General features: G+C 33.3%; 1 protein-coding gene across 11 annotated transcripts in view; it reads left to right on the top strand.

The window, feature by feature from the left end:
• The window catches only part of LOC136029437 (rho guanine nucleotide exchange factor 11-like), a 349,966-nt gene that overhangs the window by 53,495 nt on the left and 279,371 nt on the right, over positions 1-17,100 (top strand). For 10 of the 11 annotated variants that reach the window (XM_065707834.1, XM_065707833.1, XM_065707831.1 and 7 more), the window contains 2 exons: positions 6,212-6,269; positions 12,711-12,886. In XM_065707834.1, coding sequence (XP_065563906.1) covers positions 6,212-6,269; positions 12,711-12,886 — 234 coding nt within the window. Of the gene's footprint in view, positions 1-6,211; positions 6,270-8,769; positions 8,831-12,710; positions 12,887-17,100 lie in introns of those variants that run through there. The other variant, XM_065707832.1, reaches the window with a different exon arrangement.

Here is a 17,100-nt window from a genome sequence, read left to right as displayed (position 1 = left end):
AACTAATAAAAAAAAAATAAAAAAGCTAAAAAACTAAAAAAACTAAAAAAACTAAAAAAAGGTAAAAAACTAAAAAAACTAAAAACTAAAAAAAACTAAAAAAAAGGAAAAAACTGAAAAATAAGCTAAAATAAAGGTAAAAACCAATAAAAAACTAAAAAAAAAACTGAAAAAACTAAAAAAAGGCAAAAACTACAAAAAAACTAAAAACTAATAAAAAAAGTAAAAAAGCTAAAAAACTAAAAAAACTAAAAAAACTAAAAAAACTAAAAAAAGGTAAAAAACTAAAAAAAATAAAAAATAAAAAAAAACTAAAAAACTGAAAAATAAGCTAACATAAAGGTAAAAACCAATAAAAAACTAAAAAGAAAAAAGGAAAAAACTAAAAAAAATTTTCATCTAAAAAACTAAAAAAAACTAAAAAAGGTAAAAACTAAAAGAACTAAAAAAGAAAAAAATAAATGACGACACTCAAAGAGAAAGCGACCAGGACAAAAGGAATGTTCGATTAGCAATCAACAAAGCACCGGGACACAGGGAGTATAAATGACGACCAGGACATAAGTAAAAAAAAAAATTAACAAAACTAAAAAGAAGGTAAAAACTACAAAAAAACTAAAAAGAAAAAAAACTAAAAACTAATAAAAAAACTAAAAAATCTAAAAATCTAAATAAACTAAAAAAGAAAAAAAAAGGAAAAAAATAAAGGAGAAAAACAAAACTAAAAAACGAATGTATATACAGACCGGTACACCGGGATACAAATGACGACCGGGACACAGGGAATATAAATGACGACCGGGACACAGGGACACAACTACAACGGGGACACCGGGGGAAACAGGGGGATATAAATGACGACCGGGACAAAAAAACTAAAAAGAAAGAAAAAACTAAAAACTAATAAAAAAACTAAAAAATCTAAAAATCTAAATAAGCTAAAAAAGAAAAAAAAAGGAAAAAAATAAAGGAGAAAAACAAAACTAAAAAACGAATGTATATACAGACCGGGACACCAGGATACAAATGACGACCGGGACACAGGGAATATAAATGACGACCGGGACACAGGGACACAACTACAACGGGGACACCGGGGGAAACAGGGGGATGTAAATGACGACCGGGACACCGGGACAGGGAATGGTCGATTAGCAATCACCATCAACAAAGCTCAAGGGCAATCATTAGAATCATGAAGTATAGATCTGAATACAGATTGTTTTTTCATGGACCATTATATGAGAAAATAATGGTCCTTTTTTTCTTTTTAGTTTTTTATTGGTTTTTACCTTTATGTTAGCTTATTTTTCAGTTTTTTCCTTTTTTTTTATTTTTTTTTATTTTTTATTTTTTTTAGTTTTTTACCTTTTTTTAGTTTTTTTAGTTTTTTTAGTTTTTTTAGTTTTTTAGCTTTTTTACTTTTTTTATTAGTTTTTAGTTTTTTTGTAGTTTTTGCCTTTTTTTAGTTTTTTCAGTTTTTTTTTTTAGTTTTTTATTGGTTTTTACCTTTATTTTAGCTTATTTTTCAGTTTTTTCCTTTTTTTTTAGTTTTTTTTTAGTTTTTAGTTTTTTTAGTTTTTTACCTTTTTTTAGTTTTTTTAGTTTTTTTAGTTATTTTTATTAGTTTTTAGTTTTTTTTGTAGTTTTTGCCTTTTTTTAGTTTTTTTAGTTTTTTAGCTTTTTTATTTTTTTTATTAGTTTTTAGTTTTTTTTGTAGTTTTTGCCTTTTTTTAGTTTTTTCAGTTTTGACGTCACCTGATCCAGTTTTTTCAGGTGACGTCACCTGATCCACGATCCACAGATCCACAGACAACTTATTTTTATATATATAGATAGTTTTTTTTTTTTTACTTATGTCCTGGTCGTCATTTATACTCCCTGTGTCCCGGTGCTTTGTTGATTGCTAATCGAACATTCCTTTTGTCCTGGTCGCTTTCTCTTTGAGTTTCGTCATTTATTTTTTTCTTTTTTAGTTCTTTTAGTTCTTTAGTTCTTTAGCTTATTTTTCAGTTTTTTCCTTTTTTTTAGTTTTTTTTTATTTTTTATTTTTTTTAGTTTTTTACCTTTTTTTAGTTTTTTTAGTTTTTTTAGTTTTTTAGCTTTTTTACTTTTTTTATTAGTTTTTAGTTTTTTTTGTAGTTTTTGCCTTTTTTTAGTTTTTTCAGTTTTTTTTTAGTTTTTTATTGGTTTTTACCTTTATTTTAGCTTATTTTTCAGTTTTTTCCTTTTTTTTTTAGTTTTTTTTAGTTTTTAGTTTTTTACTTTTTTTTTAGTTTTTTTAGTTTTTTTAGTTTTTTAGCTTTTTTATTTTTTTTATTAGTTTTTAGTTTTTTTTGTAGTTTTTGCCTTTTTTTAGTTTTTTTAGTTTTTTAGCTTTTTTATTAGTTTTTAGTTTTTTTTGTAGTTTTTGCCTTTTTTTAGTTTTTTTAGTTTTTTAGCTTTTTTATTTTTTTTATTAGTTTTTAGTTTTTTTTGTAGTTTTTGCCTTTTTTTAGTTTTTTCAGTTTTGACGTCACCTGATCCAGTTTTTTCAGGTGACGTCACCTGACCCATCCACAGACAGACAACTTATTTATATATATATATATATATATATATATATATATATATATATATATATATACATATATATATATATATATATATATATATATATATATATATATATATATATATATATATATATATATATATATATATATATATATATATATATATATATATATATAATAGCAGATTGGTGGGGTAAGATCTTACATCTGTTTACAGAAAACAATTTTAACAAAAAATCCGAGGACTCTGATCTAACTTCTTAGGCCGTTTTTTTCTTTTATTCTACTCTTGTCAGTGGTACTTTTATGAGATTTTCATGAAAGTTCTCTTTTCAATGTTCTATCTGGCAGATGAGCTTTAAGTGAGCTGTAAGCTTTTTGAAGAATAAAAAAAAACAACAGAAAAAAACAACAACAACAATCTGTGTGCTATAAAATCTTAGCACTCGAGGAAGCAAAAAACGATTATCGGAGCGGAAAGTAGTAAAATCTTATCACTTTGATTGGTCAAAAATCCAGGGTTATTGCTTTAGTAGCTTGTATCTCTATGCTGTTTGCTGCTCATTTATTTTGTTCTTTTAAGTGCTAGACAGACTTTTCGTATTCCAAACGAAAAGTGGCAGTGTTTATTTATTTGAGGCGTATTATATGCCATATTTCAAACTATCCTCACTAAATTAACGCTCGTCCTGACCTTTTCTGACCCTGACTTTAACTTCGAGAGATTGTTTCAGTGTGTTGAAATATTTAAAATATAGGGTTTGTGGAGTTGCTTACTAGCCTATAGAGATTTAAGGTGCGACTTAATATGCTTATTATTAGATTCGGCAAGATACTTCTCTTCGTTGATTATCTATTTTCGAGAGTGTTAAAACAATCTGTTAGGAATATCGTACCTTATCCCAAAAAATACAGCTCATCATTCGCACGTTGACGTTCGTAAACGCAGGAAAACGTAATATTTGTCCAGCAATTTACTTGTTTCTTAGTGAATCTTTTCGGTGAATTGTGGTGGTAACCGCAACTAACAAACGAAAACCAGTTTATGCAAGCCTGCCGTGTGCCGGGATCCAGTTTCGAAATTGGCTATATAGTCTTTTTTCTTCTTAAAAATGGTATATTGGCATTTCAGGTCACGAAAACGATCTAAACGGATCACAAATTCAAGGAAGAATGTATATTTTCCCAGGTTGGTTGTATCGAACCTATGGTGACGCCATGACAATAAGGAGAGGCTCTCATTGTCTTCGGTTAGAAGACAAGTGACAAAGAGAATCGATGTATACAAGCCCGCCGCGTAGCCGTTCCGGGGTCCGGTGGTGAAGTCGCAACCTTAGTTGACTCGAGAATGAATGCTCTGTAAACTCAGTTGGTTAAATTGTGGTGGTCCGATTCTTTGTCAGTAGTAGTAGTATAATGACCCGACTTCTATGCTTATGAAACAAGCAAAAATTTCATTCCCATAACTTCTTATTTCTCATGTATTTCACTTCTGCTGCTAGTTTTTGAGGCAAATTTTGCCGAAGCTGTTATCTGGTATAGCCATTATCTTATTTATCCTCGATGTTTTGCACGCGGCTCTGCTTGCAAATAAATTTATTGCAGCTTATGTAAGACAGTGAATTTGTTTCAAGTTATAACTTTTTTTTAGGAATTTTAATTTGGCTGTTATCAGTGGTTTTCTGAATGAGCCAGACTAATTTTGTTATTTCTTACTTCTGTAGATTCTACAAAGTATCGGTTTGTAAGAATGCTGAAGGACCCTTTTTAATACAAAATTTTGTTGACTTCCCAAAAAACAGGAACCTTATAAATACAGTACTCGATGCGATAGCAAGCATCAATTCATAGGTCATATTCCTTCATTTTCCTCTTTAATTGTTTTTACTTATTTATTTAGGCCGTTTAAGGTCAAAGTATCTTTTATAAATTTTCTGTTTTTTACTTAAAAGTCCTTAGATTGTTCCGTTAGACCGACCCTGCTCCGTTGTCCCAATCCATTTAAATCCCTAAAAAAAGAAGTTTTGTTATGGAACCTTTATAATTGAAATTAAACATACATGCAATAGATAATCCACCCAAGAAGCGTAGCCATGGGGCCCTTGTCCATGTAATGGAAAAGACTTAACAGTATAACTTCAAGAAAATAGAAAAAAGAGAGATAGTTCGTTATTGCAGATGCCAAAAATAATCTTAAATACACTAAAAGAACAAACTAATAACCTTCTAAGAAACCTAACAGTCCCACCTGACTTTCCCGGGAATGAGATGTGGGTGTAACTCTGCTATGTACGCCCCATCCTCAAATTAAGCCTCTCCTGTCTGGGGCCCGTTAGTATTAGGAATTGTCTGTTTGATGCAAGAACTGGGGTCAGTTAAAAAACGGGCAACCAGGATCTTCCTGAGTTACCCTCGAACTTCTAAGTCTAAATCCGGTTGAGTGACCTTGTACTGAGGTTGGTTAAATGCTATGGTTTATCCCTGCTCACTGTGACATTTTACCCTCAGATGCCTTGATAAACAGCCTTTTGAGACAGATGCGAAACTTTTGCCTGTGCCTGCTCGAGCAAATCGCTACCGGAATTCTTTCTTGCCCTTTTTCATCGTTGTATAATAACATGTTTGTACAACATATATTTAGTCATTAAACCACGATTGTTTTTGCAAATAAACCATTCTCCCTCTCTCTTATAATGTATCCTTTATCTTCTTCTAAAGTTAAATGCAATAGACATGGCTATCAGCCCTACTCCATTGATTAGTGACTCCCGCGAAATAGCTAGAACTTCTCTTTACTAGAAGCACAAAATTTGTCGTAATTTCCGATGTAGAAAGTATCAGCTGTAAGCTGCGGTTACTCAAAATCTTATTTTTTGCATGGCCGTGTGTATATGTGCTTGTTGCTTTTCTACAACCTTTCTCTATCAACTAGTGAATTTTCTTAGAAATTTCCCCGCAACTACCCGAAGGACCTTTTTTTTTAAATGAAATTTTGATTTATATCTGATCCGTGCTCGCATGCCTTGTAAGACGATCACCCTCAGTGCGGGTCACTAACAGTGTATCTGCGTTGCCGTTGGTTCGAATTTTTGCTTTGGGACGAATCTAAGCACAATATTATAAAGAATAATCAAGGTTTATGTTCCATGAGTAAATTTTTGGCATTTTATCTTCCTGCAGTCCCAGAGTCCTAGATCTTTCAATTTTAATAAGAATCTTACCATCAATCAATAGACGAGGTTCAGTTTCATCCATCTACTGGATTACATACATAAAATTTGCTGTGCAATTTTTTAAAATTACGTGAAAATTACAATGCAAAGATTGGAAATTACGTGCAAAGGGCACGAAAAACATACAAAAAAAGAAATTTTGTTTAAGCAGGTTTAGGCTATTCTCTTATAGAGTGCCTAATCATAATTCTGGATCAATAAATGAGAAGATCTGAAATTATGAGTTCAATGATATTAGTATCTAGTCTTTTTGGTATAGCAAGTTACAGATGTAAATTTATCGCAACTGATATACTGGCATGCTGCAACATAAATCCTAATGAAGCGAAACCAAGAATTTTTTTAGTCATATTTTCTGTGAATTCTCTCTGCAATTTTTCGCTTTTTATTCAGAATAAATATTTAATTCTTGTTTATTTTAAGGTCAACGGCGTTAATGTGACTGATTTCAACCATGCTGAAGTTGTAAATCTGATAAAGGGTATGTAACTTGAACGTGTTTGTTCTGGAATTTATGCTTATTATGTTATATTCTTTAATTTCATCTGCTTTTGAGGAAGGTGCAAGTGTCATTGTATTGTGGATCTCTGCTTCTACTTTCTTAACCTTTTTATTTGTGTGTGATTATCGACTGGTTAAGGCTTCATGGCGGGACCTATTAACAATTAAAATATTTGTTGTTCCAATTCGGCCAGAACAGCATTTTTTCTGAAGAAAATAAGAACAATATATACAACATTCACAACATATATAAGTATATACAACAGTCTGTGAGCCTCTGAATTAGTTTTATTGTAGTCTATGGTTTTTACCATCTCTGGTGAATATTCTCAAATTGAAATTTTCGTTTTAACTGAAATTACATTCAAAGTGTAGGAATATTCATTGTTATTGTTCTGTTATTATAATTGGCCGGACGAGAATATACTGGGTTTAAAAGCTGGGAACTGGTCCGGTGGTGTGAAATGGTTAGGTATCCGCTCTGTCTTTAGCTCCTTCCTCCGTCCCTACTCCCGGAAGAGAAATCCTTTGGGTGTTGCCCCATAGTAGCGTCGTGGATCTTCATGAGTTTGCCTACTTATAACCGTGACTGCAAATACCCATCGAGGAAATTATAGCCTGGTAAATAACAAAGTATTGCTCTGGATCTTTTTAATTGACAGTTATTCTGTTTTTTTGTGAGGTTTTTTTGCCTGAATAACCTTTTCCTAGCCATTTTATCTATTCTGGGCTGCCTTCCTATTGTAGTATATTATTATTAGGTATGGATGCATAATGAGTCGGAAGGAATAGACCTGAGATTGATTGTGCAAGACGTCGACTCTTGTTGACAGAAGGGAATAGCTAGGTGCAGAAAAATGTTGGAAAATCAACTATCACTAGCCACGGTTGGTCGAGTCCGTATTTCAGTACTTCGCATAAAAAAAAAAAAAAAAAAAAAAAAAAAAAAAAAAAAAAAAAAAAAAAAAAAAAAAAAAAAAAAAAAAAAAAAAAAAAAAAAAGATGGATCAGAAAAAAAAATATCAACATGTCCAGAAAGTTAAAAACCATTAAAACTTGATGCACTTCTTGAAGGACTTCAGACTGTGCGGTTCAAGTGTGTTGTGTAGACTTGAGAAGGAAGTCATTGTACTGGTGGGATCTATTGCTTTTCCTCAGGCCATAAAAGTTTCGATAGTTCATATAATATGGAATTTGGAAGTTACAATGTTGAAAGAGAACTATCTTATTGATATTTTGACTAGCCAATTCAGAGGTTTTGAACTAGAATTGCTAGGGGTTTCAGAAGTCATCTCTCGGGGTTAGGAAATATGAAATTAGATGATATAGAATTTATTTATTCAGGTAGGAAGAATAGGGAATACAGGCAGGGAGTAGGGCTCGTTATGAATAAGTATTGCTAAGTCTGGGAAGGTATTGATAATAGAATACTATTTGCTCATTTTACGACTAAAAATGTAAGGCATCAGTTACAGTGGTGTATGCACTTTTAAACCGACTGGACTGGACATTGTACCAGGATCTCTAAATTTTACCAAAAATGGTGCAATTTTACCACATTGGCGAATCTGGTACAGGGGAAAGAGATGATGATTCTCTTTCGAAAAGAATAGCTTTTATTGACTGTCTTTGGCGAAAATCAAGTGCTATTGATATCGATAAGTTATTTTGAACCTGGGGCGTATCTTCATTTTTATATAATTAATAGGTCAGTCAAATTTAACCTTTGCCGTCAAGTTTTGAAACAGTGTTGTGGAATTGTCTTTATTCATTGAATTGTAAAATAAAGATGGAATAAAAAAGAAGAACAGAAAGCAATAATAGACTTGGGGTATGATAATGGAGTATAAAGATAAAACGAAAGTTCATAAAGCAGTAGAAGCCTTGGGGTACGAAGAAGTAATCTAAAGGCGCAAAAAAAGCACAAAAAGCAATTGTAGGCTTGAGGTATGGAAATAGTTGCGCATAGTATGTAAATAGTTGGCCTCCACTGATCCATTTGGCCTGAATAATCCAGAGAAAAAGTACTTTTCAATTAGGGTTGACGATTTTTTTTGTTTTCTTTTATCTGCTTTTCCCAGTTCCTTTGTCGAAACATCTTGATTAGTTATTTATTTAGTTTTTAATCTGTCAAACCAAAAACTCGTTTTGATTTTTTTTTTACTTTTTAGCTTTTTGTTGGTTCGCCATCAGGTTTCTGTAATGCTTTCGTTACGATTGTTTGTTTTTATGGGTGATTCCTTTGCCATTCAGAACTTCCGAGATGATGAGCAAAAGTGATAATTTTTTCACTGCCAAATTGATGATTTAACCTTGAAGTATCCAAACGTGTGCATAAATAATTTTTTTCTATGCTTTTTGGGTTTGCCAATCCTTTTCAACGGAAATATACATGTAGTAACAACTTAACGCCCAATTGTTTAGTTTACATGTTTTTCGTAGATTATCTTAGACTTTGGGAAAGAGCTTTAGTTTGGATAAAGTTGCGTGCTAAGATGAGAGACTTTTGGTGGGAATATCGCTCGAAAACTTTAATAATTGGTAGGGTTTTATAGGTATTTTCTCCTTAAAAATTATAAGGGAAGGAGGAAAAATAACGAATAAGAAATTGACAGACAATAATTATATGCACAGTTTTATTGGCCTTTTTGTCTTTAAACAAAAGCAAAGTTTATCCTTTCTGAATAGTGACAGAGAAAAAAAACCGTATATTATCACTTATGCATTTATAATAAGAAATTTCGTATTTTATATCAATTATATTCATAATAAGAAGTTTGCTCTCAAATAAAAAAGATCTAATTTAAAATAAGAACAGCTAAGTATATCATAATGGCTGTTTCACGTTCATCACTGTTCTTTGTTACTTTTTTATGTAAAAAAAAAAAAGAATAGAAATTGCAATGGAATAAATTCTTTGATGCACTGGGGCGGAAAAATTAGAACCGAGGATCGCAAACTCTTCTCTATTGGGTACACATGTCGAAGCTTCTCGGCTGGCAAACTTTCACCATCCCGTGTTTCTTACATCTCGCGTGGCACACTTTGCACCACACGCGGCATGCTTCCGTTACGTTTGGTTTGTACCACCTGGTGTGCACGATTTTTGGGAGTTGCCAGCGTCGATTAAAATCTATGCGGTTTGGGTATATACTTGTCCTCAGTAGACAACAAAGAATAAAATAATAAAAATTAAATTTAAACAATTCTAAAATTGACATGTGCTACAGTAGAGTTTGAGTATGACTGAAATATTAAATTGTTTATAACGATTTAGTGCATTAATAACAAATTAGTATAAATAAAAATATTATTGTTTTATCAATAACAATTACACTATTAAATTGTATCAAATAGTTCGTGGTAGCGAACTGTAGTAAGGAGCAACCCGGCTCAATAGTAACCGAAACTCTAAAAAACAGAATTTGGATACAAATGTGTACATCAAAATAATCGGACTTTTATGCTGATTTTAAATATACAAGTTTCATCAAGTTTAATTTTATTTTATCAAAAACTAGGAGCCTGACAAAATTTGCCTTATTTTCGAAAACAGGGGGAAACAACCCCTCAAAGTTACAGAATCTTTATGGGAATTACACCATCTCATTCAGCGTATCAGAGAACTCTACTAGTGAGGTTTGAAGCTCCTATTTTCAATAACGTGGAATTTTGCATTTTTCGCCAGAACAAAAATCATGGATGCGTGTTTAATGTTTTTTTTTTCCATGAGTGATCGTATTGACCCAGTGGTCCTAGAATGTCGCAAGAGGGTCCATTTTGACGGAAATTAAAAGTTTTAGTGACCTTTTTAACAGACTAAAAAATTGAAGGGCAACTAGGCCCCCTCCCACGTTCATTTTCCCCCAAAAGTCACTGGATAAAAATTTTAAGATAGCCATTTTGTTCAACATAGTCGAAAACCAAATAAGTATGTCTTTAAGGACGACTTAATCCCCCAAAGTCTCCGGGGGAAGGGCTGCGAGTTATGAACTTTGCCCATTGTGTACATATAGTATCGGTTATTGACGAAGTATAATGACGTTCACCTACCAATTTTCATCGTTCTAGCACATCCAGAAGCACCGAACTCGCCAAAAAACTGAAAATCACCCCCTTACCCACCCGAACCCCCCCTCCCAAAGAGAGCGGATTCAGTCCGGTTATGTCAATCACGTATCTTGGACATTTGCTTATTTTTCCCACATATTCACATCCTGATCTCTCCACTCTAAGCGTTTTCGAAGATTTCCGGTTTCCCCCTCCACCTCCCCCCTATGTCACCGCATCCGCTCGAAATTTAAGATAAGAGCGATTCTCACACGAGATCCTTCTAAATATCAAATTTGATTAAGATCCGATTACCCGTTCGTAAGTTGAAAATACCTTATTTTTTTTTAATTGTTCCGAAGTAACCGTCCTTCTACTTCCCCCTAGATGGCCGAATCGGGGAAGCGACTATTTCCAATTAATCTGGGTCGGTCCCTGATACGCCTGCCAACTTTCAGCTATCGCTATATTGATCAAGTATCTAGTTTCGGATCTTCTTCATGTAAAAATTGGGGGTTCGGGATTCGAATCTGAGACCTCTCACACCCTAAGCGAGAATCCTACCACTAGATCAGCAAGCCACTTTTCAGAACAACAAGCATTTGTTTCATCGGCAAATTAAATTCTTCTCAACTATCTCGTTCGCTCCCTCCCCCCTCCCCCAGATGGGCGAATCGGGGAAGCGACTATTTCTAATTTAGTCTGGTCTAGTCCCTGATACGTCTGTCAGCTTTCATCGTCCTAGCTTATCTGGAATTGCCTGAACTAGCAAAACTGGGACCAACAGACAGACCGACAGACAGACAGACAGACCGACGGGCAGAAATTGCAATCATTATATATCACTTAGTAAATATCAAGTGCCATAAAAACGTTCAGAAATTAAATAAAAAAACAAGTTTTTCCAACTGAAAATAAGGAGCAACATTAAAACTTAAAACAAACACAAATCATTACATATATGAGGGGGCTTGTCCCTTCATTAATAACTCGCTCTTTAGGCTAATCATTTTAGTAATTTCAAAAGACCTATTTATTCTAATTAAACGGCTTTTGTGGTTCAGGGTCATTCTTAAAGAATTGGAACAAACTCGAACTTTATTGTAAAGAGTGAGGCACTGACGAGGGGACGCCCCCCCCCTCATAAACGTAATAAAATATACGAGTATAGAAGTTCGTTATGTAAGTTAATTTTTAAGTTATGTATATTCATTACTAATAAAGGCGTTCGTAAATAAAGTTAAAAGCTCTAGTGGCCTTTTTAAGTAACCACAAAAACTAGAGGGTAATTAGGTTCCCTCCCCGCCTATTTTTCCTGAAAATCGTCCGTTCATAACTTCGAGAAAGCCACTTGGCCAAAAAAAGTAAAGTTAATATACAAATTTAGTTTTAATTATTTATGTACGATGATCTAAAGTCAAAACCTGCATTAATTAAAAAACGTTCAGAAATTAAATAATAAAAGCAATTTTTTTTAATTGAAAGTAAGGAGCGATATTAAACCTTAAAACGAACTGAAATTATTCCGTATATGAAAGGGACTGTCCCCTCCTCGACGCCCTGCTCTTCACGCTAAAGTTTGACCCTTTCTCACAACTCTGCTTTTAAAACAATAAAACACTTTACCGTAAAGAGCGGGGCGTTGAGGAGGGGACAGTCACTTTCATATACGAAAAAGCTAGTTTTTTTATTTTAATAATATTATACAACAATAACATTAAGTCGTTCTTGTAGATATATCCGTTTGTCCTGTGAGGACGAATAAAACCCGACCTTGAACGGACAATCCCGAAGATGACTAGCCGGAGCACCCCTACGCTTTAAATAACAAAAATGTAACATATTTTAATCCTCCTTTGAAAAAAAAAATCAGATTAAAAGAAAAAAAGTTTTTAAAAATGAAGCAGCCGAAAATTACAAGCGTTTGAAACATGTCAGAAGTTTAAGAAAAGAGCAAAATATTCTCAAGTTTTTGGTAACAAGCTTATCAACCTGCGTGCAATATTTGTCCCCATTCTATTTGTATCTAAATGCAAAACTGCATAGAGCCTTGACGATTTCTTTTCCTTATGGGACTTTATGCACATTTATCAAGTGTATAAATCAGTAAGTATAAACAAATTAATAAAAGACAGAAGCTAAATGTAAAAGATTTTTTACGTGAGTAATATGCTTCATATTTTCACACTATGAACTAAAGTTGAGAAAAAAATCTGCATCAAAGCAGTTCATAAAGCATAGGCAGTAGACAAACACATGAATATTAGTTATTGAAGCATTTCTAATGTGTAGCGTTCTGAGTAAGGAACGGCTGATATGGTAGTTTCTCAATTTCTTTTTTAAATTATTGACTAATTCTTTTTTTTTTCAGCTGCTGGACCGTTTGTTACTTTAACGCTGATTGGTCAAAACTCCAGTAGTAGTTTCAACGGTTATTCACCTTCTTCGCCAACAAGCATGCCTTTAAGCCCTGTTAACTTAACGCCGTCAATTCAAGGACCTGATATACCCAAAGATAGGCTCATTAGCTTGCCGAAACCGGTCGATGTAAGTTTTGTGTTTACATAGTTGTATTAGCTTCTAATAATGAAGTAATATTTACAAGTTAAGTTTTTTTATGTAAACATATCTATGATATCATCAATTAATTACCTCGCGTTCAATAAAGCTTATTGTACTTAACTGCAATTACATATTGAGTATGCTCTGTCTTTTGGACAGCTAAGCTAATTTTACGCAAGGGATTCGAAAGTTGGAAGAAGTGGCCTAAGCATAGTGGTCTAACTTTCTGTTTCTATACGACTTTAGTGTTTCTATTGTATTGAAAAATTATAGTTGAAATGTAAAAAAAAAATTAGGAATTTGTTAAAAATCTTGCAGCTTCATAGTACTTTTTAAAAAGTTTTAACTGGAAGATTTTTAATTTATCATGATAGATACACCAAGAATTTTCTATCTAGAAAAGAATGAATTTCAGCTTAATGAGCTGTGACACACAATAAGCACATAACTAATTTAATAGGTTTCTGTAAGTGCTTTTGAACTTGATTCAGTAATTGCAGTCGTCAATTGAATGTTAACTTCGATTTTTTCTCAGCTAGGGAACAAATAAAAATATTATGGATACTATCAGAGGTAGTGCTATAGCACTGCCTAAATAAAAAGCCAAGTCTTTGTCTTCTTTCCCGGTCGCTGTGTATAGACGGGGAGAAGGGGGCGGGGCAATATTTACAAACTTTACCTGGATGGGGAGTTGTCAAAATAGTAGAAAAGGCTCAAATCAAATAAAAATTGTAAAAAAATATGAAAACATTGTGAAAGATCAGGAGATTTAGGGGAAGAAAAGCAACTTTTTTTTTGTAGTTTTGTCCCCACTTTCCTCTTATTGTCTCTGGTTTTACTCCTGTTATAATCGATTCCTTACAGTCTACACATAGAAAAATGTCGCATCTAAAGTATTAACAGACGATCTTTCTTCAAAGGGACATTGAGGGGGCACTTCCTTGTGGAACAGTTTCTCTTTAGTCACTTGTGATTATTTAACGTGCACTAGGTGTTATACGCTATGTGTTATATATATTTGTTGGACTAAGACGATCGGGGTAATCCTAGGGGAGTAGAATCATATTAAGAGGGATGTTTAAGTTTGCTTATTAAGTTTTTCTCATTATATTTTGTCGCTTGAAACTTTTGATTGTTTCAAATCGTGCGGATTTTTACTACTTTATCGTATTATATCGGTATAATAAGATAATAAGATAAAATATAATAAAGTAGTTATATACAAATATATTATAATAATATTATAACATTATTACAATATATAATAATGTTCACTTTTAATTTGGTGCTGTCCATGGAGCAATAATTGCTGGACAAAAATAAATAAATTCCTTATCTTTATTTGTTAAAATTTTAACGAAGGTATGCATAGATTCAGCATTAAATATTATCTTACTGTGGTAACACCCAAAATACGTTCAGTGAGCCTTGAAAAATAATTAATTTTCTTCTTATAATTATCCGTGAAATATAAAATTGTGTTACAACCATTTGCATTTCCTCATGATGTTAACGTAGTGGGAGGGGGAGGGGGCTCATCCAAATTAGTCTGCTCGTAGCTTTCAACTCGTCACAGAATAGTTTGAGTAACGTCGAGGAATGGTTTGGACATGAACGAAAATCGATATTTTAATATGCTCATGATATCAGTTATCATCAAGTTCTTTGTAGCATTAATTAAAGTAAACTTTGCCAGAATTTGTTTTCTTATTGGTTTCATTAGATTAACTGTCGCAAAACTTATAGGAAGCTTTGACCTCTGAGGGAACTGAGATTCACTCATATCCTCTGGGAATTTAGACTTCTTTGTATAAAGAGGGGCCAAATCGGTTTCGCCGGTTGCCTCTATTCATTTGCCAGCTTGATTAGATTCTAAGATAAACCGTAGTTATAAATGAACTTGTTATTAGATACAAAAGGGTTATAAAGAGAGTTGTAGCAATTGTGAAAGTGTAAGACTATCTAACCGAGTTTTGGTCTTTGTAAGGAAAGAGAGAAGGTGAGACAAAGAGACAGATAGATAGAAAAGAGAGAGAGAGAGTGGGTTTTATTACAAATCGGAACGTTTTGCTGTGGTATTTTCAAAGCAAATGTCTTTCTGTAAGCTAATTACTTCATGTTTTTGTTTCCTTTGAAACGTCATATATGATCAACATAGTTTTCCGATTGGCAAGGAGTCTTAGTTTTAAGCTTCGGTACAGTTGAAATTCTACTTGGCAGGTTGATTATAGAAAAGGAATATGGAACGGTTTCGACACAGTTTTGAGAACAGCCTAGGAATATCTAATATGGTGAATCCAAAAGGATAACATTAGCATTTTTTAAATATAAATTTTCTGTGAAAAATCTTCATTGAAGGGCTCAAACCGGGATTGCCGCAGGGTGTGACAAAAAAACAACAAATAAAAAAAAAACAACAACATTATTCGAAGCTCAAAAAAATATACTTTTAACATGCGTCTAATCTCTTTTTGGCAGTAGGATTTCACGTCACCCGAATAAAATAATAATAAATAAATAATAAAAAAGGAAATTTTATTTTCGAGAATATCCTAATCCTTGTTTTATACTGGATTTAACATTTCCGTTTTTCAGCCGACTAACTTTGCTTAAAATAAGCACAAGCTGCTTTTTGCAGGATGTACTTACTTTACCTTAGATCCTCCCGTGCCTCCAGAGGCGCCCAGGGCGTCTAAGAAGAGTCTCAAGTCGTCTCTGAAACTTGCGGATGCGACGATATCTTCCCACTCCGGCTGTATTGAGGCGTGAAGGTGCGGCAGGTCGTTGTTGTAGTTACGACGGAGTGTATTTTTGGGTCTTCCTCTGTAGCAGGTGCCTTCGGGTAACCAGAAAAAAGTAGACTTGGGAATTCTGGAATCGTCCATGCGCAGCACATGTCCGAGATAGCTCCACCTGCGCCTTCGTATGGTCTCAATGAGGGACGGTTGACCTGTGATTTTTCTAATGTGCTCGTTCGTTACCTTCTGGGTTCAGTGGGTGCCGAGAAGTCTACGTAGGCACATGTTTTCAAACGACTGCAGGATGTACTATGGAATGTAAAATACCAATAGAATCTAATATTAGAATTTTTTTCGATAGGTATTCAAAGCAGTCAAGATTTCTGTTAGGACTTGGGAAAATTTTGTTTTGAGCCAAACGTACCAGTCGAAATTCACTTTTACAAAAATGTGCCATCTTCGTTAAGACCTTAGCTTAAAAATAAATATTTATCTTTACTCGAGCTAATTCTTTGTTGGTAGTCTCAAAATTTTGTTTTCAGCTAGATAATTTAACTAGATTTCACAATCGTTTTTGCTTGATAAAATTTGCCGTCTTCCATTAGAACTTAGCTGAAATGTAAGGATTCATCTTAATTCAGTGAATGCTGGTCGCAGTTTCAGGAAAAAGAAGTTTTTTTTTTAAAAAAAAGAAAATTGTTCTATCACCAAGAATTGTAAAATTTCATGTTGATGATGACCACTTTTATTATCAAAAAAAAGAAAAAAGATTCAAAGGTTTGAAGAACTTCATAGTCTGTCTTACTCCTTTAATCTATGTTCTCACAGGAGTCTAATTTCCCTTGGAAGCATTATTTCACATCACACCACGTACGGCAAGTGAAAAATGCACAGAACGAATTAGTGTATTAGTTGGATTTAGTCCTTAGTGGCAAAAGAATATAGCATTGGATTTTACAATCTCTACCGGCGGTGCTGATATTTGTTTCACGGCCCTTTAGCGGAAAGTGCATTGGGGGGGGGGACACAACCAAAGTCATTAAATGGCAGCAATAGTGTTTCTGCATACATTGTTACTACGGAGAGGTGCCGAGGAAACACTGAAAAAATTGTGGTTAAATATGGAGAAAATTTTGGTCATAAAAAATACTGAATTGAATCTAGTTTCATTTTGGCTGCAGGATGTCACATCGCCCAATAAAGAAATATCTTCATTGGGGCAAATACTGCATTTGTTTCTTTGTTTATTAATTTAGCCGACAGAAAAAAATAAAATGCTAGATCATATCTAAAAAAAAAGACATAAATCTGGGCCTATTGTTATCTAACTTTGGGCACCCATAGTGGTTAGCAGAATTCAAAAGCGTATGAATCGACCTAAATTCCCAGGCGGTAGGTGCTGAGAGGTGCTCTAAGAAGTAATAATCTTTATATTTAACAATAAACTTGTTTCAGTGGAAA

This window comes from Artemia franciscana, chromosome 7, assembly GCF_032884065.1.
Source record: "Artemia franciscana chromosome 7, ASM3288406v1, whole genome shotgun sequence".
In the NCBI taxonomy this organism is placed as follows: domain Eukaryota; kingdom Metazoa; phylum Arthropoda; class Branchiopoda; order Anostraca; family Artemiidae; genus Artemia; species Artemia franciscana.
Note: the sequence above shows the minus strand (reverse complement) of the source record. Positions and strands in the feature narration are given on the sequence as shown.